The 27,500-nt window shown below is 42.1% G+C and overlaps 1 protein-coding gene across 1 annotated transcript in view; it reads right to left on the reverse strand.

The window, feature by feature from the left end:
- Positions 1 to 27,500, reverse strand: part of ccser1 (coiled-coil serine-rich protein 1) — a 190,323-nt gene that overhangs the window by 74,598 nt on the left and 88,225 nt on the right. The window contains exons 10-11 of the mRNA XM_084053866.1: positions 17,590 to 17,667; positions 11,700 to 11,780 (exon numbers count right to left, since the gene is read on the reverse strand). Coding sequence (XP_083909992.1) covers positions 11,700 to 11,780; positions 17,590 to 17,667 — 159 coding nt within the window. The remainder of the gene's footprint in view (positions 1 to 11,699; positions 11,781 to 17,589; positions 17,668 to 27,500) is intronic.

The following is a 27,500-nucleotide window of genomic DNA, read 5'->3' on the forward strand; positions in this document are numbered from 1 at the left end:
AAATAATAAGTGCATTCATAATGTAGTGTTTGTTCTCTCTCTCTCTCTCTCTCTCTCTCTCTCACACGCACACACACACAACACACAACACACACACACACACACACACACACACACACACACACACACACACACACACACACACACACACAGTACACTCTGTTTGCCTCTCTCTATTTTCCTCTCTCTCAGGCGCATGCTGTCCAGAGGCAATACACAATTACAACTATCCAAACCGATGACAAAACACTTTTTGTGATTGCTTGCAATTATGAAAAGGCATAGGACTGGGGGGGCTATAATAGACTAGAGGATACTGATTATAAAAAGTTCCAATTACTTCAAACTAATTATCTTTTCCTTTTAATTGAAAAGATTACGGTAGATAACCTGTACTGTGTATTTTCCCCCCCGGTTCATCTACTTTTAGGGGTAAATGTGAGTGAAATAATCACTATTTTACAGATTACACAACAGATTGTACCGATAGACCAGTGGTTCTCAACCTGTGGGCGGAAGCCCACTGGTGGTCTGCGAGGGTATTGCAAGTGGGCCCCCAAATAATTGTCAAAACATTAAGATTTTAATCCGAATATAACGCTAATATAAAAAATAAAGAATAATGTAAAAAATACATACATTTTTTTCTTGAAACTCTTGAAAAAAATAGGAACTTAAAGTATACTACGTTAGTTCCACTGGTCCAAGTCAGAACACAATCGAATGATTGATTATTGAAATAAATATGCTCTGAAAATGCATCTTTTCTGTCAGGAAATGAATCCTTTCAAGATTTTTAAATGGGCCCTGATCCAGAAAAGGTTGAGAACCACTGTGATTTCTGTGACTACATTCCTGGGAGGGGGAGGGGTCGCTGCTCAGTGATTGGCTAGTTTGTTGTTAGTAAAAGCGGAATCCCATATCCTGGAGAGACGATTGCTCTGAGATTGCCAAGCTAGTACACGCTTAGGCAAACCGGCTGACCAGTCACAGACAGTAGGTTGGGGGCGGCCATAGCTGAGTGGTTAGTGAGCCCACCTAGGGAGCCAGAGGCCCTGGTTGCCCCAGGTTCGATTCTAGGCCAGGCCAGCATATGTGTCGATGAAATTAAATTTGTCCCTGAGCAAGACTCTTAACCCCTAATTGCTCACAGGTTCTCATTGGAAACAAGACCGCAAGGACTTTCATGAACGACCTGTTAAAAGGAATTATCCTTTATCCTTTAAGACATTTGTGTTTATAAGGCTGGCCGCACTACTGCAGTCCAGCCCAAAATTAAGATGGCAAGAGGTCAGCCTATAGGAGCATGTCATCTTTATAAACCCGGCACATTGTACAATTGGGTTCTCCAGCTACATTGTTAGTTTTGTGTTGTTTTTTTTTACCTTTGCCCGTTCGCACCTGAATCTGACTGAGCCTCTAGATAGGCAGAGGGAACGGAGCTACAGAAGGCGGATAAATATGCCCGCAAACAACTCCAACCAGTGGCATACCCACTGTAGAGGCAGGGAAGGCGGTCGCCTGCCCAACTAAGATCTCGCCTCCCCTAGAAAACCCAAATAACACGAGAAAGTGTCATTGCGTGCTTAATGTCCTCAAAGTCACACATCCAACAAGCTTTGAACTGAGCAGATTGGACCTCCCATTCCAGAGATAATGGCCAAAACATCTTGAAAACGGCCACTTTCGCCAGTTTTCGATCGCCGATTTTCGGTTGAGTTGAAATTTATTTTTGGGGGGTTATGGGGGGGATGTAAAAAAAAAACTTGCCTGCCCTAAATGTAATTCCTGGGGACGCCACTGACTCGAACCATAGATATCCATCCTAATGCATTTTGCTGTGTGTATCATGTCTGAGTTGCACAGGAATCTCAAAATGTACACATGCTTTCAACCGAGAGCAATTAAATGGTCCAACTTCCACCATCTACATGGAAATGACTCACACTCCAACTACTTCCATCAGATCTTGGTTGCAAGGTGGCTCATAGTGTTTCTGGCATGCAAACAAACACACACTGTGTAAATGGGGGCGCCATTGCCAATGCCAGTTGGGGACCTATAGGCATAGTCAGTGCTCACCAGTTGTCCCGTCAACACGCAGGCACGTGCACGCTTGTGCATGCACACACACACAAGCAAGAGAGCAGTTGGGTGTTATTTGGATAACAACAGATTCAGGGAGCTGGACGAACATAGCTGTGTAGGCGTGTGTGTGTGGGTGTGTGGGGTGTGTGTGTGTGTGTGTGTGTGTGTGTGTGTGTGTGTGTGTGTGTGTGTGTGTGTGTGTGTGTGTGTGTGTGTGTGTGTGTATGAGTTGGCAATTGGGACAACTGGTGAGCACTGCTCCCCACTGGCATTGGCACACAGAGAGACACACTCACACAACACATACTTGGTCACGCACACACACAAATGCACACTCCCCCACACACACACACACACACACACACACACACACACACACACACACACACACACACACACACACACACACACACACACACACACACACACACACACACACACACACACACACACACACACACACACACACACACGCATACACACACACACAAGATTCTGATATATTCACACTCAGCCTTTGTGTATAAATATCATTATTCAAACATAATAACCTACTCAGGCCAAACATGGAGAAAGAAACTTTTGAAAAAGAGAGAGAGCATTACAGAGAAAGAGAGAGACAGAGAGAGAGAGAGAGAGAGAGAGAGAATGAGAGCTGGCGAGACAACTCTTAAAAGAAAGAAAAATGACATTATATTCAACATCACAGATAGAGCATCACAGAAGAAAAGAAGGGAAGGAAGACAGACAAAAGAGAAGGAGGAAGGAGGGAGGAAACTGTATGATCGACTTAAGCGTTTCCCCATTCAAATGTAATAGCACACAAACAGACTATAAATTCCAGCACTATTCATATGCTCCCATCATCCTTTTAAGAAGCTAGTGGAGCGGGGGGAAGAGGAGAGAGGTACGGGGATGATGGGATGGGGTGGGAGAAAGGGAGAACTCGCACACAAATCAAGCGATAATAGAAATGAGAGGAAGAAAGCGGGCAGAAATGAAGAGAGAAAGGGAAAGCCGGAGTGTAAGCTAACACAGCGAGAGCTTTTCAAACCGCGGCCGCAATAAAACGTTCCTCTTTAGAATGCCTATGAAATTGGCTTGATGAAAGAGAGCTATCTCACTTGATTCAATCCTACCTAAAAAAGAAACCCCAACAACTTTCAAACGTTGCCATACCTCTAACTCCTAAGAGTCTCTATCTAACTATATAAATGGCGAGCAACTTCCGCACCCTCGGTGGTGACACCCCACAGCTCTGTTATCGGATAAACAACGCACCGCCACACCACATGTCGCCTACTGACTCGCCACGGCGGCCGCACTGAATTTACGCCTCGCGTAGGGGACATCTCACTGTTCACTACACCTTTTCCACCGCGCAACATAATTAATTCTACTCACCAAATGTCGGACAAAACGGAAGGGGAGGCAGCTTCGTACCGTTTACCGTGCGCACGACCTCATCACCACAACAGCTGGCAGCCGCTGCGGGGGTTTTTTCCTTTTTTTCCAAACTTTTTTTTTGGTCACCATTTTCTCCAGGCACCATTTCTGGTGTAACGTCGGGTCTTTCTTTTCACCAGCCAATCACCTTTCACGTTGCCACGTCCGTTGCCACGTCGCGCTGACGTACGCTAAACAAGCGCTGCCGTGCGCACAATGCAAACGAGCCCAAAGGCGCGCAAAAATAAGCCGACCATTGCTTACACACAAAGTCAGACCTGGCAACGCAGCCTACGCCAATCATGTGTGAGAGATCTACAAGCTATGGGGCAGAGACGCCACCGTATCTTAGCAACAACTACAGCGCTCACTCTCATTGGTCGTGTCACGCTAAGAGCAGTCTCCAGACAATGGCATCGCAGACAGCTTGCTGTTACTGCTGTAGCCATCACAGGCAGTTGCAGCACGACGGACAGGGCGCTGTGATAGCTGCCATGTCGCTAACGCTAACCTGGTTGTCATGCCTGCAGCGGCTGTGCAATCACTTTGTCAACAATGCACGTTCGTGTGGTGAATGTCTATATTGCTGCTCAGTTCGTCCATTGTAGATGGTGTATGTTTGTGTGTGTCTTCTGGAGAACAATGTAGCTCCACAGCAACTACACTAACCCCCCCCCCCCCCAAATACACGTACTCACAACAACACCAGGCGGCCGCCATCTTGCAGAAAGGGCTGCCATTCGCCAGCTTTCAGAAAAACAAGCAACCACCTTCATATTTTTTTTTTTTTTTTTTTTTTTTTCCTTTTGGAAATTTTCATCCCACGATTTCCGCGCGGACCACCAGGGGGTCCGCGGACCCCCTGGTGGTCCGCCAAACATACAAAATATAATTTCTTCTACTTATTTTTCATCATTTTGTAACTTTTACATTACACTTTCTTACAATTTTTTTTTCTTTTTTCCCTTTTTGCAAATGTTACTTAGACAATTTGTCTACCCCCATATACACACGCCCACGCGGGCCCCATGCGCGTACATGCCTCTAACAGCCATAATCCCCATCTATACTGCCCACTCTGTGCTGCAGCTACACGGATACAGACACAGGGACACGGAGGGACCAACAAACGCAAAGCCCCGTGCGCGGCTGGGGTTGAGGGGGGCGTAGCCCCCCGAAACTCTAGTGAGACATAAAATAGGTTCTCTCTCTCTCTCTCTCTCTCTTTCTCTCTACCTCCCCCTTCCTTTCACCCTCCCCGAACAGTTTCTTATTTCTGCACTAAAAAAGACAGAATAAAGCTTTAGGTTCAGATAATTTAGTGAGCTTTCACTTTGTGCCTTGCCCTGCGGCACACACTACCTTGTACCCGATCAGTCAACTCTGGATGTTTGGTAATCCCTCTCAGGATCATAGACCCTGGGAGACCATAGATATGGATATGATTTATGCTTAGTTGTATGATGGTGTCCCACGCCAAGAATAGCTGATGAGAAGCATACTGTAACTACACACAGCAGAATAGTGTTCATTTAAGTTACTATAACTCTGAGTGAAGGAATGGACCATACAGGTCCAACTTTACAACCTTGCAGTTAAAGGTAGGGTAAGTGATTTGCTTTGGTTGAAATAAAAGTCTATATTCTGATAGTACTCATTGCTATAGAGTGTTTGTTCAGTAAAATGAGTCTCCTTGTCTCTCCAGCTCTTTATAAAACAGAAAATGCATTTTCATTTCAGTTTCAGTTTCATTTCCAATTGTATCCAACCAGGACAGAGAACTCAATCAGGATACAGATTAAACAAGTGAAATTGGAAGTGATGACACTAAGAAATGAGCAGACAAAATTGACACGCATGCACTACCACATACATACTATACACAAAACTCTATACTGTAGGCTCTAGGGCTCTATACTGGGTCTGCTCCTTTTTTCCCTCAACACCAAATCTCTTTGCAGAATATAGCAAAGCTCCACAAGCTCACAACGCGTTGCATTGTGATGTGGTGTGAGATCGTAGTCTAGATCTGTTTGCCCCAGAATCAGTTTGCTAGGGTTCATGTGGTTAAATCTACAAAATTAACTGGTGGAAATTCAGACAACTTAAACTTCTTTAAGAAGGCACAGTATTGAATAGAAGAATAGTCTGTTTGCTATTTCAGGTATTCTGTCCTATCAGACTGGATGCTAGCAACTGGCAGTAAGTAAAAAAAAAAGTAACTTTTACACAGCTACTGCTTGACAGTAGTTGTTATTAATATGGCGATTTTCCACTGTATGGTACCAGCTAAACTCGTCTTGACTTTACTCTTTTTTGCTTTTCCATTAGGCAAAAGTACCTGGTACTTTTTTTTGGTATAAGCTCTGTCAAGGTTCCAAGCGAGCTGTGAAAACACTGCTGTTGACTAGTCAGAGACGATAGTCACGTGTAGTCGTGTCACAACGTACTCCCTGATACCGTACGGAAGCTCCCAAATACTATTAACAAACTTTTAAACTAGCTATTGTAAATTTGAAATGAATCAATAATACTTAGACTGGCTGAGGCAGTAACATCAAACTGTGTCCCTCTGTCTCTCTCTGTGTCTTTGTCCGGTGCAAGTGAATGTATGCGCACATGTCATAGGTGTCAGGGTATGTTTTTTTGTGTTAAACAGATGCGGGCTTTAACAGCACAGCGTCTCTTTCCTGTGCACGTGCACTTGCATAATAGGTGTGCAGTGTCTCTGTGTGTTGTGTGCGTGCCGTGCATGCAATTTACAAAGGCAGATTGCATTATTATGTCAACGTCAATCTTTCTCTCACTTTCTATCTAACGTGTCCATGTCATTCACTGCCTAGAAACCAGATGGCAGATTTTGTTTTGTACTGCACTAGAGCAAGACTAAACTAAATTCTGTCCAAAATCTTTCAAACTGACATTTTAATGATAGTTGTTAACTGTCACTTTGCTTTCCTGCTGGCCGCAAGTGAAACTTATAAAAGTCACACTTACTCTAAGCCGTACACAAAATCAATACAGTGGATCGATTAAGGGCATGATTCAGTAAACATTTGGTTAAGAGAAGGTGACGTGTGTTCTGGCAATTCAAAGCCAAACAATCTCCCCTCCCCATAGGGAGAAACTTCCAGGGACTTTGAGGAGAGTTTCCTGCAAAGTCCTGCTTCCAAGGAGGGAGCAGGATGATGGGAACTGAGCCCAGAACAGAATGTCCGATGGTGGGAAACCAGGGCAAGAGAGTCCCTGGTGTGTTCCTGGAAACATGGGTGAGAGAGGAGAGGAGAGGAGAGGAGAGGAGAGGAGAGGAGATCTATGCTTGGTCAATGCTAAATAGTACACTTGAAGGAGCAACAGAAGTTAAACAGGAGAAACACGGAAAAGAATGAGGAAGGAGGAGGAGGATGTTCTAGAAAGAGAGAGAGAGAGAGAGAGAGAGAGAGAGAGAGAGAGAGAGAGAGAGAGAGAGAGAGAGAGAGATACGACCTCCTGGTAGATGCAGTAGAAATAGCTGCCCCACTTGTAGACACACTTTCTGTTGCTAGCTGACTGTCCTCAATGCGATGGGGTAGCTAACCTATATAAGCCTGTGCCGCTCTACAGAACCTCACACATGCAGAGAGAGAGAGAGAGAGAGAGAGAGAGAGAGAGAGAGAGTCCGAAAGACAGAGGGTCTGGGGGATGGTGGGAAAGGGAGCAGTGCTAAAATCAGGCCGCTCATGCTGTAGGCTACTGCTGAGTAAATCACCTGTGCAGTTAGCCTAGCTACCTAGCGTGTAGCCAGCTGCTCTTCTAATTAATAGCAGATCCCGTCTAGGGACCTGAGCATATGGAGAATGAGATAGCTAAGTACCAATCTTTAATAGATGGCAGTGCCATACACAGTAAAATCCTCACTGCTAATGTATCCATTTGTAACTCAGAGTTAAATTAACAATATTTACTGTGTATGGGGAAAAAAAGAAAACAAGCCAAGCCTTTCTAGCGATGCATGGGTAGGGAGAACAAGGTCAACTCAGACCTTTCTTTGAACTGAAAGGGAATGTTGAATTGGGAGGCTATATATTGATATAGCCCATAACTCAGAGAAATGGGTAGGTCCAATGGGTTTGTACTTTTTGAGCTGTGCAATCACAGCTCCTGGTTGTTGATATATCACTCGTCTGTGGCATTCATCCTGTAAAGCACAGTAGACACCAATGCCATGGCTTGAATTACAAATTATTTAGGTGACAGCTAGTCATACGGCCTCAGCTTACACCGCCAGTAGGATGGGATGAAGTGATCAGAGCTCGCTGAGGGAGCTGGGACACAATGAGGGATTTTCTTGGAGTAGCAGACTCATTACATTTATCAAACAGAGTTTCTTTTTTTGTGTGTGTGTCCCAAACACACACACACACACACACACACACACACACACACACACACACACACACACACACACACACACACACACACACACACACACACACACACACACACACACACACACACACACACACACACACACACACACACACATACATGCAAACAAACACACACAGACAGACAGACAGAGACCTCTGAACGAAGGACAGCTGACTAACTCAGCTAATAGTTATACTCAACTTAATGCATGCACTGCTAATGGCAGTGGCATTATTAATGTGTGAATTATGCTGTCTGAAGCATGACAACATGCACATATACAGAGCCATAATGGGTGAATTATACTGTCCGCATTGTAAATGCAACCTATTTGACTGCAGTAACTCCAACACTTTCAACAGCATTTTTATTGATGTCGTTACCCAAGGCCAGGATTAATGGCTGACACGCACACACACACACGCGCATGAGCATGCACAAAATTACACAGTCACAATATACACACAGGCACACACACACACACACACATAAATGAATGTGCACGTCAGCATGCACGCACACACACACACACACACACAATGCGTGCACCCACAAACACACACACACACACACGCACACACACACACACACACCGCTTGCACAGACAAACAAAACTTTGCTTGCATTAACCCTGGAACCAACAAACACGCAATTATGGGATGCCATTTCAATCTGCGAGAAAATGCATTAGCTAGAGATGGCAAAGAAAATATGTCTTAACCAGTGTGTGTGTGTGTGTATGAGAGAGAGAGAGAGAGAGAGAGAGAGAGAGAGAGAGAGAGAGAGAGAGAGAGAGAGAGAGAGAGAGAGAGAGAGAGAGAGAGAGAGAGAGAGAGAGAGCCTGATGATCGTATTTATAATTTCTTCTCATTATACTGTAGGTACGGTAGATGGAATGTGAAAAGTATATAAATGGCAAGCATATTTTAACAACAACCATCAAACCCATTATCACCTTAAATTAGAAATACAGTACTAGACCGTTGCCCGTTGGGACAGCAAAAAGGGAAAGAAAATACAAATAGTATTAAGAACGACCTACACACTGTAGCCACACTTAAAAAGCTTACCAAATATATTTGTACTGCATGTGTCTACATGCACAGAACCAAACCGGTGCACAGACGACAGAACCAGGATCAAGCAAAGATATTGATCACTCTAATGGAGAAAACGTAATAGAAATCTCTATTAAGTTGGTCCCATTACAGTAATGATCCAACTGACTCTAAGGAATCCTATCAGATCAGCACTCGCAATCAGCTGATGAATGAAGCTTGACACAGCAGTTAAAAGATGATGCAGGTTCCTTCATGATAAAAGTCTGACTTTGCATTGTTAAAGAAATGCATATATAGCAATCTAATATCAGAATTAACGAGTTAGTGTGTGTGTGTGTGTGTGTGTGTGTGTGTGTGTGTGTGTGTGTGTGTGTGTGTGTGTGTGTGTGTGTGTGTGTGTGTGTGTGTGTGTGTGTGTGTGTGTGTGTGTGTGTGTGTGTGTGCGGTTGGCTTGTGTGCATATGCTTGTGCTTGTGCTATTCTTGTGCATATGTATGTGAGCATAGGACACCCACTCACTTGTACAATTCCACAGCAATAGGCCTCGGGCCACATCTTTGCCTCCCCTGTACTGTACAGAGGATAAAATAAATAATAATAATAATAATTAAACCACTTTCAACCTGGCGGCCCCATTTTGGGCATTTCATTACAGGCGTCGTAGCACGACACATTGTGAGCTTGTAGGTCTAGTTTGTTTTTTGTTATGTTTGGGGCTTTTTTGTCTTTAGCCAGAGTTTATTCATAATGTACTCACCCCTGTGCCAGCGATTTGGTGTTTTATAACCCTTTTCAACCGGTCACAAAATTGTTGATCGTGTGTTGATCGTTTGTCTGGCTGTGTTTATAAACACACACGACAGATAGAGAAGCACTCAAATAGTTAAGTTTCCTCTTTACGTCTCCATTCTCTCGCTCCCCCCCTCCCAAACAGGCTGCAAACGTCATATCCGGGTGGCTGACGACGTATTTCCGCCCCACTTCCGTAGGGCGGAAATAGCTTAGCTTAGCTTTGATCGGGTTTCAGATCGTTGGTATACACAGCGACGATAACTGATCGTCATCCAGACTAAAGAAAATAGAACCGGAGCTCTCCGTTCGTTTTTTATACCGTGTGAAAAAACGTGTTTTGCCCTATTTTGTCTAAAAATCACACTTTTTAAGCTGAAACGAAAAACGAAAACGAAACCACTGGATTTTGCATCGGGGTGAATCGGAAGTAGGTGGAAAGGGAATCTGACCTCAGTAATGTACAGAAAACAGCGCGATCGTCTATTAAACAATAAAAAATCAAAAGAACGCATATATGCGATCTAGGCAATCAAGCGATGGATTTGAAAGAACGCATTAATTCGATCTTGGCAATCAATGTGTTAATTGACAGGAAAGTTTAGGACCCCGTTACGGACCCCACAACAACGACATAACATACGGACAGAGTCAAATGTAGAGCGGTTGGCACCGCTAAAAATAGCAGACATACAAGCTTGTAGCGCGGCACTCAGCTTGTAGATCTGCTATTTCATTTTTTTAAATCTTGAAAATGTGTGCACATCTTTGAATATATACGTTTTTTAAAGTGAAAATGTTTAACTCAAATCTTTGCTTCTGGGGATTCTACAAATGTCTTTTAAATCCTAACAGTTTTTTGGGGGAAAAAAAACCCTCTTCTGGGGTTTCTGTTCCAGGAACCCCCAGAAGCGAAGATTTGAGTAAAACATTTATATATATATTCAAAGATTTGCACACATTTTCACAATTTCTTTAAAAAAATAGCAGATCTACAAGCACCGCGAGTGCCGCGCTATGAGCTTGCAGTCAGGCTTTAGAGGTCATGTGGTAGGCGGCCTAACTATATATACTATATATCGGTTCTCTCTGTAGATCTGCTATTTAAACTTTTTATTTGGCATTTGTAAAAAGCCAAACAAAGAGAGAGATGTTTATAACAAATATATAAAAAAGAATACAAGTCATGAGTCAATAGTTTTTTTTAGGTAGCAGCAACAACTGAATAATTACTTGAGAAGAAAAAGGAAAGAAACCAAAAGCTCTGCTCCTGTTTCTATTATGGGCAGCCATTTTTAGACAGTCATCCATTATGCCCGCTGCGTTCCCAAACTGTCAGCCCCTAGCGAAGCCAAAGAGGCCATGTCAGCTGAGGGTGCTGGGCAGGCAGGAAGCAGCATCACTCTCAGCACGCTGGGAATTGGAGGAAGAATGGGAGGGATGGGGAGTGGACTACAATGCCGAATGTCAGCGATGACACACAACATCTTTAGAGGGAAACGAGATGGATTAATGTTGTTTGTGTAAAGATGTGGTTAAAAACGATGCAATGCGATGATAAGGGCGGAAGGGAGGAAAGGAAGGGGATTGGGGAAGAGGTATGGGAGGATGAATAGAGGTGGAAAGCAGTGAGGTGTGGATGGCTGATCTTGCCTAGAGTGAAGAGGTATTGTTAAAGAAGAGGAGTACAATGCAAAAGGTGAAATGAGATGGAGGGGGTTCGAGGAGCATTGTACATTACACTGTAATGTAGTCCTATTTAAAGTACAGTATACTGAACACATTCAATGTGCCTGAAGGGGTGTGTGCACGCCTACTAGCATTGTGCTCATGTTTTGTGTGTGTGTGCATGCGTGTGTGCATGTGTGCGTGCCGTGCGTGTATACTCGCATGTGTGTGTCTCACCTCTGGTCCAGTGTATTCAGTCTGTGTTGTGCGATCAGTCATTTGGCAGTCTGTAGTCCTCAAAGCACATTTGGCACTTTCCTGCACACACAAAATAAAACACCATTAGTTATGCCAAAAATCTCTCATAACCAACAGAATTACAGTAGCAACATCAAAAACAAAACAAGGCTAAATGATTTTCAAAGTTATTAGTGATGGTCAAAGAGGACACTAATGCCACTGCAATAGCTAAGCTTAGCCCTGTTGGTTTCTACCTAAATTGCTTGCTTATATATCCATAGAAAATGGCAGGTACCCAAGTCCACAAACTAACTAACCCCCCACCGGCACCTGTCCTGGAAATCCAAGAGGTCGTAAAATAGTCCTGAGATGCAGGGGATGTTTTTTTTCTGCAGCTAAACAGTGAAGCATGGTCCCTCCCAGCACAAAGTGCACTGGCAGAGAGGCAGGAACTCATAAAAAGTGACAGCAAGTGCTGGCCAACCAGCTAGGAGGTCCTTCTAGCAGATAATTAATAGGTTTCCACTGGCAGATTTATACACGGAGGCAGCGAGAGAAGAGTGCTGGCCTGTTCCTTCAAAATACAGCCACTTTTAACTTGGCTTTTAACCTGCATTTGCATCACCTAAGGATGATTATATTCCTTTTTAAGAGGCAGGTTTCAAACCCCGCACATCACAGGTCTCTAGCACTCTCTCCAACTGGAGCATTTTATTACTATGCCCACTAATCATTCTGAATTACGAGTGCTAAGCTAGCTAGCTCATGAAGTGGAACAACACAAAACATGAGAGGAATGTTGGAGTGATAGTAAAATATGAGAATTTCATTAACCTTGATTAAAATAGATTAACCCAATTGGAACAGGATGGGGGGAGGACGGGCACTATGGGTTTGGGGAGTAAACTAGAACTAGAAGGAACTCGTTTTCATTCCCTTCTTATACTACTTAAAGAAACACCTGCATAATGAGCCATGTGAAATATCCAGGTCAACAATCGGTAGCATAAAAGTGTCACAAAAGTTAGCTAAAGGTCTTCCTTATTTTATGTCCATCCCTCGATGAAAAGCAAGGGATGCTAGGCGGTCCTTCTATGAGATAATTAATAGGTTTCCACTGGCATATTTACACAGAGAGGAAGAGAAAAGAGAGTTCCAGCCACGAGAGGCCCTTTCCCTCAAAATGCCACACTTTTAACTTAGCAATGGTGGTCAAAATGTCACCTTAAGTACACAGAGATATATATTAACACACTTGGACACAAACAATCCCACAAATATATGCACACTTCCACACACTGGCACTTGAAAACACACACACACACACACACACACACACACACACACACACACACACACACACACACACACACACACACACACACACACACACACACACACACACACACACACACACACACACACACACACACACACAGCCAATTAATTTGGTGTGGCAATTGTGTGGGGCAAATGTTGCCACCATTTTCAGTAGTTAGTGGCAATGACATAGCGATAAGTTTTCCAAAGGCAAGTGGACATTTAAAAATGTTTTCACTTCTTTCAATGTGGATGTTCACCACTCACTACTGTTCACACTGTTCCCACCACTAACTGTGCAGTTATTAATTATAATTTCACAAGACAACACCAGACTAAACCGTATAAGTCACACCATGACACAAATAAAAGTAGACCTGCATGTATGCAATTTTGTTATTATCCATGGCCTGACATTTGAGCATTGGCCAATATTAGATACGCACTACTTTATTCAGCAGAACCATGCTGAAATATGTTCTCCTTGCAGGTACTGTACTATCTGTATATCCTTTAGCACATACTGTACAAGTAAGACGCACGAACGCTGGAAGCGAACGCAGCTCGAAAATGTTGTGTATTTACGGACTTGTAATCCGTGTTATTTCACCGTGATGGGGAGAGCGTAGAGAGAAAGTCACGTGACTGCCTCCGCCTCGTATTGAACTTAATGGGGGGGATATGGTAAGTTTAGTAAGCTCCACTCTGAGATTCAGCCACCACTGTAGTGCACTCTGGCGCACTCTGGCGGCTGCACACAGTCAGTGCAGGCAGTGCACAAAGCTGCTGCACACAGACACACAGAGAGACACACAACCCGACCAGGTTTTCATAGTAAGCTGCACTTGGGCGGACGCCTCCTTCCGCGTTCGCAATGAAGATGGTTGAGGAACTGTCAAGTCATGTCAGTTTTCATGTACCTGTACAGGTGGACCAGTAAGGGTCCATTTAGTTACACTCTCAGAGTTACAAATGGATAAATGAACACTGAATTCTAAATACAGATAATATAAGATAATTATGCAACCATACACTGAGCATGGCACTATTGTGTTCATCAAGATTGACTGATGACACCATGGGTATGAGATCTAGGCAAAACACACTGTCATGGTGACCTCGTGTTACTGTGTGGTAGAAAGAGACAGAGAAAGGGAATTGTTCAACTGCAGGACAAATTGAGAGAGAGAGGGGGGGTAAAGTAAGGGCGATGCCAGACAATTGACAGTGACAAAACAGAGAGAGAAATGATCAGTGAGAACCAGACTGATGAGCCAAATAGGACTCAAGTCATTGGTCAGACTGGCATTGCTCACACCACTGGCATAACTCTGGCACATTACCCAGCTCAGGCCTGGCATGGTGCTGTTGGCATGACATCGCTCTGACAGAACAGCTAGGTGACAACCTCCCCAGATGCAGAGGCTGATGAAACATGACTCTGTAAAGAACATTTCTAAAAAGGAGCCCGATACTGTACCAAAATGATCCGCCACCATCCGAGGGAAAATGGTATGTCACCATTTACTCACGATATACTTTACATCAATGCTTTGTTAGTTTATGATTCTGATTTGGCTATAGATATGGAAATTATCAACAGTGATTTCCACCCTTGTCCAAAGAAGAAGCCATTTCCATTAATTTACTGTCTACTTCTCTCTTGGCTGAAGACAAGACACTATAACTCAGGTATTGTGCTGCATTAGGCAAGGAGGCTAAGAGCATTATACTGTATTAACACTGTACTGATACTGTAGCAAGGATGGGTTTGCTTGTCATTCTACAGTATGTAATATTGAAGCAGTGGTTTCAAATTCAGCTGAAAAACCTTACGCTTATCTAACAATGGCAAACATTTCCTAAGAATAGATGACAGTTCTTTTGTAACACTATAACATAACTTTAATTGTTTTGTAATACATTTTTATGGTTATGGTGTTTTACATTCGCTTTATTTTCTATATTTAAGTCAGAAATTGGTGTGATAAATTGGTGTGACAAATTGGTGTGAATAAATAAACGCACTAAAACTGCTTTCTGCACTAGTCTCTGTAGGGAGTCAAAGTTTTCCTCTCAATTTCCAATTTCCTTGAATTTAAAAATCATGAAGCAGTCATTCAAACCTTTCGGAGAGACTTTCATCAAGAGACAGAGCGAAAGAAAGAAAAAGGTACAAGATAAATCAGACAGTGTGTCAGATTAAGTCTTGTTAAGGGATTCGTTCTAGAGAAACATTCAACCTTTTTTGGTTTAATTAAATTCCCCTGTATGCATTTATGAAAAGAAAAAAAGAAGAAGAAAAACCCAGCTCATCTACAGAATGTATGGCAAGTGTTTGCATCAACAACAAGCAACAGTATTGTCAAAGAGACAAGCATGACATGGGAGATGGTATCGCATTGAATCTTTGCCCGCTCACCTGAGGTGAAAACTCGTTCTCATTTTTTCCAGAAAGGGAGCGGAGCGATGTGATCGTACAGATTAAGCTATCAGATGAATGTGTTCTCTCAGCAACAATGTAAATGTCTCCGTGGACTGTGATACGTGATAGAGAATGATGACTGTGCACACCTGTAGCTAATCCTGCCGGCATTTGAAACTATTTTTTGAAAACTTGGTGAAAACTCGAGTGTAGAGGGACAGGAAACAGAGAGCAGAGAGAGAGGGGGACGTGCAAGATTCAAGTCAGATTTGAACTCTCAGGTCAATGCAATGTTAACGGGATAGTTCACCCCCAAAATTACTTTATTTATATCGATTAGTCACCACATGGAGACATGAATTCTTGGACTATTAGGCAGCGGTTCCGGTAGGAGACACAAAGGAGACTCTTTGAGTCTCCTACCGGAACCGCTGCGTCATCAAATTATTGGCTTAGGAATGCGACAAAAACCAAAAAATATCCATGAATACTGATCAATAGAAAAAAGTATTTTTGGGGTTGAACTATTCCTTTAAGCCAAGGTTAGACAAATATCTCTTAAAGGGATAGTTCAAAAACAGGGATAGACAAAAACAAAATAAATATTGAATTCAAGGCTTCGTGGGGTGTGTAATTGATAGAAACGTTATAAAAAGTAAAGTCATTTTTTGGGTGAACTATCCCTTTAACACATCAACCGCCAAGAACGTAGTCCTACGGTCCGTTAAATCCAACTATTAAGCGCCGAGACCGTAGTGCTACGGTCCGGGTGCTTTTTCCTTTTTTTTTTTTTTTTTTCAATTTTCTAGGGGGACCATTTTCAGTGTAACACCACCGGAAGTCGACCGGAAGTGCGATCCCGTTTTTTGTTTCCCGTCGGCCTCCATTCTAAGTAGCACACTAAAACCTGTGTAGTTTTTCCTCCTCGCATTTCCCACGTTAACATAAACGGTCAGAACTCAAACATGGCGGCTCCGTTTGACTCGTGGTGTGGACTAATTCGATTGTTAAGACGTGACGTTGCGCCCCGCTAGAATAACTTCCGGGTCCAAGTGTTTTAATGTTAATAATAATAATGTTAAATCATAATAATAAATAAATACTTTGTACTTCTATGATATTAGCATTAAGACCCTTATTAACCCTCAATGGTTCATTTCTGAAAAAGGAGGTTATTGTAAAAAGATTTACGGGTTCCAACATGTTGTTTACAATGAAGAGTGGACGGCGCTGGTGCCTTTTGGACCCGGACGTGACGTCGGACTACAAAATTACGTCAGACTTAAGAACCGAATAGACGCAGGGACATGTGCACGTTGTTTACAAACAGTCCATCGCGCATTCTAGGATTTTAACGGGGCCTTTGGCGACTTGAAAAAAACAAAAAACAACAATAAAACCTTGGCACTGGTGAGTACATTATGAGTTTAGCCCTTGGCGGTGGATGTGTTAAGGTTAGGGTAATGGGTAGATATGTATCTGTTAAAGTTAGCCAAAATCTACAAGCTCACATGAGCTTATGAGCCTATAATGACATGCTCAAAATAGGCATGCCAGGTTGAAAGTGGTCAAGGTTAAGGATATGGTAATATGCATCTGTATCTGATATTACAAGTGGGCCCCCAAATAATTGGCAAAACACTAAGATTTTAATGATAATATAATATTAATAGAGAAAATGTAATGTAAATTAAAAAGTTCATGGTATATTTTCATTAAAACCTAGAAAAAATGTTTTTAATTGTGACACCAATGAATATGAACTTGAATACTACATTAGTTCCACTGATCCAAGCCGGAACACAATCAGTTGATTGATCATTAAAATAAACATGCTCTGAAAATGCAAGCTGCCCAGCGACCACCCATGTGACCACTTAACATGGCATCCATTCGGCTGCCGTGTTAAGTGGTCAGATAATGGGTGGGCCGCGGACCATCTGATCCAGAAAAGTCTGGGAACAGCTGTGTTTAAGTGTTAAGGTTAAATATGGTTATGGTTAGATATGTACAGTATCTGTTAAGGTATCTGTGTGTGTGTGTGTGTGTGTGTGTGTGTGTGTGTGTGTGTGTGTGTGTGTGTGTGTGTGTGTGTGTGTGTGTGTGTGTGTGTGTGTGTGTGTGTGTGTGTTCATCTCTCACCAGTTCAGTCTGAAGTCGGAGGATCAGTTCGTCTTTCTCCCTCAGCTGTTGCAGCAATGCTTCCTCTCTGGCTGGATCCTACAAACACACACACACACAAAACCACATGGCAAATAAATCATGTCACTCAAAATGATATGTATTTGTCAGCGGACCCCCTATCTCAAAAGATTTTGTTCCAGGGACCCCCCAGAAGCTAAGATTTTAGTTAAAAATGTATATATACTGTATATATATATATATTAAAATATTTGCAAACATTTTCATTTATTTTTCAAAAATAGCAGATCTACAAGCTCATAGCGCGGCATATGAGCTTGTATATCTGCTATTTTTGAATAGCCAAAGAAATCTAAAGTGACACCGATGCGTTCCCGGATTGAATGGGTTAATAAAGGCTTTTTCCTACTTTTATTACTGAGTGGCCGAATCCTCAGTTCTTTTCATGTTTTATCCCGTTTGATCCAGGAGCACCTCTGATACTTCTAACCACTTGTAACTACTTGTTTCTCCTTTGAGTACCTGGCTGTGTCGTTTTTTTTCTCTGTTGCCATTACTAGTGCTGTCAAAATGTTACAAATTAACGCATGCAATTAATTCAAAATGTTTAACCTGTTAATAAAAATGAACACAAATCATGTTCATCTATCATTCATCGTTACATAACTAGGAAAAGACCACTTGAAACCCATACACCACCTTCTCTGTTACACTCTGGTTCACAATTCATTTGAAATTCCCAGTGGTTATTTAAAAGTCTGAAACAGATATTTGACTGTCAAATGGACTAAGCACATTTACATCAGAATAGTTCATTCCGGGTGTTCGCTGGCCTAGCGGTCCAGGCGCATACCACATGCTGGTAATCCAGCTTGACAGCGTGTTGCGGGTTCGACTCCCGTTCCCGACGACCTTTGCTGTATGTCTCCCCCCCATCTCTCTCCCCATTTCCTGTCAGTCTACTTTCCTGTCCGAATAAAGGCATAAAAGCCCCAAAAATATCTTTAAAAAAAAAAGAATAGTTCATTCCAAATACAAACTGTTTTCAGAAGAAACCAAGCAGTCTTGTGTCTTTAACTGGAATCTGCTAGATTTTCACGTTCTTTTATTAATTATATTTGTTTCATGTTGTACCAAGGATTTGAACCTGGGTCTCCTGCGTGGGAGACCAAACATCTACCGATCTTCAAAAAGACTGTATTCCTGCTTGGCCAGGGGAGATACGTATTGCGCTTATGAGCTTCAGGCAGTACTTGTCAACCAGTACATGTAAATAGACCACCTCCAACCACAGCAGATGTGCTAGTTATATTGCATCAACATACTGTACCATACTGGTTAAAATAATGTTTTATATTCATTCAAATATATTCTGGATTGCAGCTTTTAAACAAAAGTATTTCATTTGACATACCTCTACCGTGGACTCATCCTTAATTTAGATCACAATCATTATCATTATTGCTCTTTTCAAGTCTGCACTGAAGAGACACTTGTTCACTCAGGCTTTTGGCAAATACTTTGTTTATTTATTTGTTACATAAGGCGTCCTTGGGTTTTTGAAATACATTCAAGTTATTATTATTATTATTATTACTAGACCATACCCGGTGAAGGGCGCAGACTTAAGTCGTTGCAAACGTGGGGTTAATGCACGTCCTGTCGTGCGGTTTCTCCCCCGGTCGCTCCCGTCGCGGCAAGAGCCATATCAAATCTGTTTTATTTTTTTCCCAAATTCTGTTTTTTCCATTTTAATATTTCTGAATTCTGTATTTTGCTTTTTATGCTCATTTTTACCATAAAAAAAGTGTCTGGTAAGTGGAAATGAATAAATGTTCAAGATATAACAGTCCATACATGTCTCTGAAAGAAATCTACACAATTCCAAATCTTTAATATTGGACACACAGATGACACATTTTTGTACATATTTCTCACTCTTCATACCAGTAACCTGTAAACTGATTGTATGACATTCTATAGTAGTTGTGTATATCTGTCTGTCTCTTATATGTCATCATGATTTGTGTGCATGGGGAACTCATTTGAAACAAGCTCAGTGCTTTTATGAGTCTTCCAGTTTAGTAGACCTTGTATTGTGAATTTGTACTTCCATGTACTGTTGTTCTCATGTCTTACTAAATAAAGTACATCAATCAATCAATCAAACACACAGGTCATAAACCTGGAAATACAGGAAAATAAACATTGTATTACCATATATTCATAGCATATATGATTCACAATTAAACAGCAGTAATGTAGCACAGTCTATCACAGTAGAACCGAAATAGCAGAAAATGACTACAATACCCATGAGGCATTCTGAACCATGAGCCAACAACGCGTCGCCCCAGCTACCATTAAGCTACAGTGTCCAAGTTACAATACACAAAATACACCAAAATAATACTTTTCAATGGACTACTTGGGTAGCACTGATAATATTAACCCCAGTAAGGTTCATAAAGTTTGTTGATGAAATGTTTACATTGTTGATTAAGTCACGATGACGACGTTAGCATTAGCGTTAGCCGCATGCTAGCGCCAAACGTCCGTTAGCTTAGCATCACGCTAACGGCTCATATTAAGTTGGTTTGGCTAATAAACATTAATCCCAACTAACGCCAACACAGTAATGGATGTAAACATACACAGACATGCTTTGGACATTATTATCAGGTTGCATGTTGGTGGTATAGGGTTCGTTTGGTTTGGCCTCGTTTTCATAGACCTCGTTGCTTGTTTCTCTCGCGAAACCTGGCAACACGACGCATGCGCAGTTTGATCGGAGACCCAGGACTCCATCCACCCACCCACCGTCAGGTTACTAGAATTATAGTAGGATGGGTGGTAAACTTAGTTTGAACTGGAGTGGCAGCACAGAGCACATGGTACATTAGTGTGACCTTGTCCTTTCAGCAGGACTTCAATACAAAGTTCCCTTCAACCCATCATGATGAGGAGAAAGGAGAGAGAGAGAGAAAGAGAGAGAGACAGAGAGAGAGAGAGAGAGAGAGAGAGAGACAGAGAGACAGAGAGACAGAGAGAGAGAGAGAGAGAGAGACAGAGAGAGAGAGAGAGAGAGGCGGGGGGGGGGGGGGGGGGGGGGCAGAAAGTGAAAGTTTGAGCAACAGAAAATGAGGAAGAGTGAGTGTTTGAGATAGAAAAAAAGTATATGAATGAGCAAGAGACAAACAGAAGGGGAAGTGGAGTGAAGGGAGTGAGGGAAGAGATACTGCCACTTCAAGGACATCAGCGGAGACAAGGAAAAGAGGGGGATGATGAGAACCAGGGGCAAATGAGAGGGAGGGAAGCATTGAAAGAGAGAAGCAGAGAGGACAGAGAGACCCTGAGGCAGAGCATGATGGTCAGAGACCATGGGGAGCCATCTAACTAAAAGACCAAAGAGAGAGAGTTAAAGAGACACCACAGGCAACTATATAGCAACACCATCGTGGTCCTTTGAATGACCTCTAACACACAGCGACTCTGACACAGTTCCTACATGTTACTCCTTAACTCAAAAAAATAAACCTGTGCTTATGCAGGTATTACATCACACACACAATGCTTTGAAGACATTTGAAGGTGACTTGTATTGTATTGCAATGATTCCTACTGCACAAAAAAAAACTGAAAACCCTGTCTACATCTATCTTTCCCATCAGTCGGTTGGCCTATCATTCTGAAATTGCACATGGGAAGTGAGCATCGGCATAGGCAGAGGCAAAGATGATTCTTTTTCAAATGTAGAACTGTTCATTAGAATTTTTGGAAAGTCTACGGGGAACAGAATATGGGAAGGGGGACTTTGCACAGGGCCATGGACAGAGTGAACAATGACAGAGCACATGAGCGAACAAATGGATGGTGAAATAAATCTGGGCTGCTGCTGGATTCCATAAGTATCCGTGTGTTAATGCAAAATACAACATGGTACCAGGACTACACCCAGAGTAGCAATTTCACAGAAACTTCACATTGATACAGCATCAAGACTAAAAAAGTGTGCTCCTCAGAGCACAGGTCTCCGCCACTCCGGCCGGGTTGCCTAGCCAGGGCCCGCAAACTTTGGAAGGACGTCATTGCCAATTGTAATGGCATTTGACAAATCTGACTCATACATCTTATTCACATGACCCCAGAGATAATGTGTACCGATTTGAATTTGTACAAGTAAGCAAAGAAAACGCAGAAAATATAATCTGGCACAAACAGTGCCTTTAGGTTGCGTCATGACAAGGAATCCAGGGGAAAGAAATGTTGATTGTACTATCTATGTTTCAATAGTTACTCTATTGGCCAAAACGTGAAGTGGGCTATTGTAGCACAGCTATGAGGAGATTTGAAAATGGAATGTGCGTGCAAAGTTTCCCAGCAATTGGGCGCTGCATTCATGATGTGTGGCATTTTGCGCAAAACAGGCCACACCCACAAACTTTAGAAGCAATGAGAAATGAGAGATAGATACCGTACTCCTTGATCACATGACTCGCTGCGTGCAATTGCTGTGAAATTCCCACTAGGCCAAGGAAGAAATCCCAAATCAAAACGTGAATACAGCGATTCCACTCACCTCTAGTTCCGAACATTGCTTGCCCACAATAACATACCTGGTCTGGCGGAGACCTGTGCTCCGAGGAGCACTTTTTCTAGTTACACACTGTTTAATGTTTTGTTTTTGTTTTTTGTTACACAAAAAACTACTCATTATAAGAATTAACAGCAGTTTTAGGATCTCTACAATGTGTTTAGTTAAAGAGAGAGAGAGAGAGAGAGAGAGAGAGAGAGAGAGAGAGAGAGAGAGTCTACTGGGACATTATTTCTCAAAGATGAATAAGCATGAAATGTGAAAACATCACATGGAAGAAATAGCTGTGGGGAGGTACTGCAAACTCACTGCAGTTCCTCTCCACATTTTAGACAATGAATGGCCCATTTTCTGCACTTATATTCAGTTCATTTGGAATGAACTGTTCAAGCAAGAATACAAGGACACTAGTATTGGCTTCAAGCTAATTGTTTGTTTGTGCTGAACATCCTAACTCTCTTCCCCAATTTCGAGACTGAAGGTCAAATCCACCCATTAAAAAATGCCCAGTTATACATCACCATTTCAATGTCAAAGACACTCCGTCCATATATAGGTGTGACCAAGACCCTACCGAGCTAAAGTTACTGTAAATAATGCCTATTTGACAAGTTTTGGACACATTTTATTTTAATTGGCTGTATCAACGTGGTATCATGGTAGGTGTTCGACATGCTGTTGGGGGAAAATAATGGCCTGGGGAAGACAGATGCTCGCCTCCATGCTTAACCACTTAAACCCATATACTTAGTTTACCGGAGTCCCCCCGGGCTCTATACTGGAACCACTCATTTTCCCTCTACACCAAATCTCTTCACCAAAAAAGCAGATCTACAAGCTCACAACATGTTACAACGCTATGCTTTGTGAGCATACAGATTGGCTATTTTCGCCAAATATTTGCCGAATGTTCGCCTACGACATGCCCAGAATAGGGACCCTAAGGGTTAACGTAGTTACCAAAACAAATACACTAAATGCCAAAATAAATGGTGAAATTTGTATTTTGATTGTGATCTTCTCAAATAATCAGAGGTAAAATAGACCAGATTTTGTTTCTACAGACAGTACTTTACTCTTGAAAGCTTTGGGAGTAAAAAAGAAAATGACTCGCTCTGGAAATTGCAAGGCAAAGTGAGAGAGAGAGAGAGCGAGAGAGAGAAAGAGAGACAGAGAGAGAGAGAGGGAGTGTGTGTGTGTTCGTGTACTGTGGGCATGGGGGTTCTTTCACCTTTGGGAGAACTAAACTCAGTAGATATTATTGACTTATGTGGATGGTAGACGGGTCAGAGTACAAAGGAGAGTGTGAAAGAGGGATGGAAAAACAGAAAGGACGCGAGAGAAGGATGGAGCACACATCACCTAGACAGAACACCATCCACTGCCAAGGGTCTTTATGTGTTTATGTGACCTCTGTGGGATGACCAATGATAGAGCAACCTGGCCTTGCACTTTTATCGCTTCTTTTGATGCCATTTTATTGGTTTGTGTGGGCAGAATCCAAAAATGCACATGCACACGCATGCAGGCACGCACGTACAGTACGTACGCACAGCCTCTCTCTCTCTCTCTCTCTCACACACACACGCACACACGCACGCACGCACACACGCACACGCACACACACAAATCTAATCCATTTCTCTGCAGCTGAACTACTCTGACTATCTGCTCTGAGCTGATATCTGTCTCAATAGCAAACAAAAAGACCAAACAACCACTAAAATGGAAGAAAGAGAGTAAAATCTATAAAATCAGACAAGAGACATACATTTACACTTCCTGGGGAGAAAAAGGGTTATCAAAACATGTGCACAAGTACGCTTGACTTGATTAACCATGAGGTGCCCTTCCAACCAATGTTTCAAGAGTGTACTACTTAGTGGAAGCTACTGTGAAAATCTAGGACACAAGATTTTACTTCTAATAATATGAATAGAAGGGCCTCAATGCGGCTGAATCTGATCAAAGCCAGTGGGGTGCATCCACTTCACATGCCTTTGTATGGATGCTCTTGTTACTGTTTACACACCAAACAGTATGCAGAACAGTGAGCATGGGGTGGACTTGGCATCATTCTCGTTTCGAGTAATTATTCAAATTTCATTACATTTTACCTTTACACGAGTCAGTAAAAAAATATTCTACCATACAGCTCTGCCCTTCTTTAAACGTTTTAAGCTTGCCCACCATCCCATTGAGCTGTCTTAAGTTAGTCTTTTACAGAAGTGCCAATGGTCGGTAATGCATGCACCAAAACTAATAGCCTAATACAGTGCAGTCTTGAGATCAGAGTTGCTGATGTGGCAAAAGTTCCAAGTTTGCCAGGGTTCTGTCTGGGTGCCGCATAGGCCACCAAGCAGGTCTAGGGGCAGTGGCCTGACGAGGATTCAAGGGAGGAGGGGGAAAGCCTCCAGAGGTTCCTGAGGGCCCTCTGTGGGTATACCTGGCACTTACATTTGTAATTTGTATACTGTAATACTGTACATGTATACAGCATGATAACCTTGTATTTAAATAGAATACGACTGCATACACAGTATGATGCCAAAAGTATTTGATTTCATATAACAAAATTACAAATACATTAGTAAACAGTAGTTTGTACTGTATTCCAGCAGTTTGATAAAAAAAAATGCTGAAAAAACACAGAATCAGCTCACATAAAACAGACTGAGTGGCCCAAAAATAGAAGCCTACTTTTTTTGTTGAACAGATGAAAAACTCTACATCAAATTGAGAAGTGGTGTACAGTAATATTACTCATAGCTAAGTAAAATTGAGTGATAATGAAGGAAGCGCTCAATGGATCACTTGATTTTGTTTTAAACCACTCTGCCATTGTGGCTGAGTGCTGGTACCGTTAAAAGCCCGCTTAACGCTAAATTCAAGTTCAAAATGCAGCACTTGTAAGGAACTATTTTTTCCAGATGTATTGATACAGTACACTAAGGCAAAAATTTAAATGGCTTGTATTAGAGCCATAAAGTAATTATAGATCAAACTAGAAAAGTGCACTCCTCAGAGCGTGGGTCTCCGCCAGGTCAGGTTGCCTACCTACGGTCCGCAAACTTTGGAAGCCAGTTCAGTTGTATCAAAATGGAAACTGGAATGGAAACTTTTGAAAACACACACAACATGAATGGCCCTCATTCATCTTTTGCCATTCCTGCAGGGCACAAATATTTTCAGATGGGGGTCCATGGATAAATAGCCTACATATTCATTTGGGGGTCCTTGACATGAAAAAGTTGAATGACATTGTAAAGTGTAGGCTGAGATCTATTAACAATCAAATGTTTAATTCATGATGTATTTTTAAGTGTGGGTCCCGGGAGACACAAAATGTCTCTTTTGGGTCTTGAGCTGAAAAATACAAACCAAAGTCTCCTGAGTGAAACATCCCTACAGAATAAAAATAAAACCAATGTTGAGTTCAATAAATCTAGACTTTAGGCTTTAATAATGCAATTTAGTTTTATTTAGCCATCTCAGGCCACCCTGTTCAGCTGGGGAATAATACATAGTCATTGCTATTGTAAGTAAAGTAAGTAATCCTTGCCGAGCCATGAGGCCCATAGGGCAGGAGCCTATCTCCTGTTTCTGTAGCGTGAGGCAGCTTGATGTACAAGTACATCCCCTGGACATGACGCTAGTATGTAGCAGGGACTTACCCCCAATCCAATCTAACCCTTGATGCTGAGTGCCAAGCAGGGAGGCATTGGGTCCCATTTTTTGAGTCTTTGGTATGACCCGGCCGGGGATGGAACCCTGACCTCCCAATCTCTGGGTGGACACTCTAACCGCAAGACCACTGAGCTGGTCATTGCTAATGTATTTCAATATAAAATGTCCTGATTTAAAGCAAATATGATTACTGTAGTGTGTGCGATTTCATGGGAGAGAACCAGCATTTCCACTACATCCATTCAGCAGAATTTCCACCACGCAGTCCGCGTGTGTAATATTGGTTTATTTATCACCATCACAAGCTAGCAATCATTACAATTCATTCCACTGACCTCAGTGACTTTTCCTCTGCTAAAAATGTAAATACAAGCCCCTAAGATAGCCTGGCTGTGGGAGCAAAGGGCTGCGAGTGCGAATAAGCATTAGGCAGACAATAATCAGAGGAATTGCCAGCATTCACAGATATGTCCTTTGTCCATTTGAATTTAATAAGCACAGGCTTCAAGCAATCATCCTCCAGGACTTCAAAATAATGACTAAAGTGCCGTTCACACCAAGCACAATAACTATTACGATAACTATGAATAAGTCATTTTTAAGTCGTAAACGATATCGTTTTGGATCACTTTCAGAGTGATTTAATGAACAATAAAAACATTGACAGCCATTCAAAATCCATCAGAAGGACTACTTCTCATTCACCCGTCTCAGACTACGTCTCATTCACCCTAAGAAAGTTTTGCTATCAACGGAGATGAGTTGATGAGTATGAATAGCTAACACTAGCTGGTAGGCTAAATGGCCTCGGGTAGGCTACAAGTAGTAGGGTATCATAATTCGTATTTAATTATAATCATCCATATATTCTATTTCATCCGTCTTTTAGCACCACCGAGACAGAGATCTCTCTCTACCTCTCACTCTCTCTCCCTCACAGCTGGACTGTGCAGCTTGTGTTTGGTGCTATGGCTACTGTTTACAAAACGTATTGTTCATCACTGTGGACACTCACAGAATTATCCTTATAATTGTAGTTATAGATATCATACTTAGTGTGAATGGCCCTTAATGTCTTACAGTTTTTGTTAACGTGTCTTATTTTTAGATAAGATAACATAATGGTGGCCTACAAAGAGGCTTTAGGAGGGAGAAACAAAAGCCCCCACCCTCCCACAAACAACCATAAAGTTCTCCTCAATCTACGTGGATCTCAATCATTACTTTGGAGATGGCTTAAAAGTCAGATATTACAGACAAATCCAGAAATCATGAACATTTTCAGGACTGAAACTCCAAAGTTTGTGAACGTCATCGGATGTTTTGAACGTCACTGGATGTTTTATAGTGCGGTACTTTAGTACAACTCTATGTAATCCGTTTTAAAATAGTCACCACCTCCAGTACAGTGTGTGCAGGTGGAGATGGCCCTCTCCCTCTCCACTCCCATTTGATTGCATTTTTAAACTAGTGGAGTTGGCGAACAGAGAAAAGAAACTGCAGGTTTCATCCCCCTTTAATAAACGACGCAGAACAAAAAATTGATTTGAAAATAAACAACACACACACAACACAATAAAATATAATTAATAAAAAGGGACCATGCAGTGCCAAGAATGAAATAAAACCA

The sequence above is a fragment of the Gymnoscopelus microlampas genome (assembly GCF_963454915.1).
Source record: "Gymnoscopelus microlampas genome assembly, chromosome: 4".
NCBI lineage: Eukaryota > Metazoa > Chordata > Actinopteri > Myctophiformes > Myctophidae > Gymnoscopelus > Gymnoscopelus microlampas.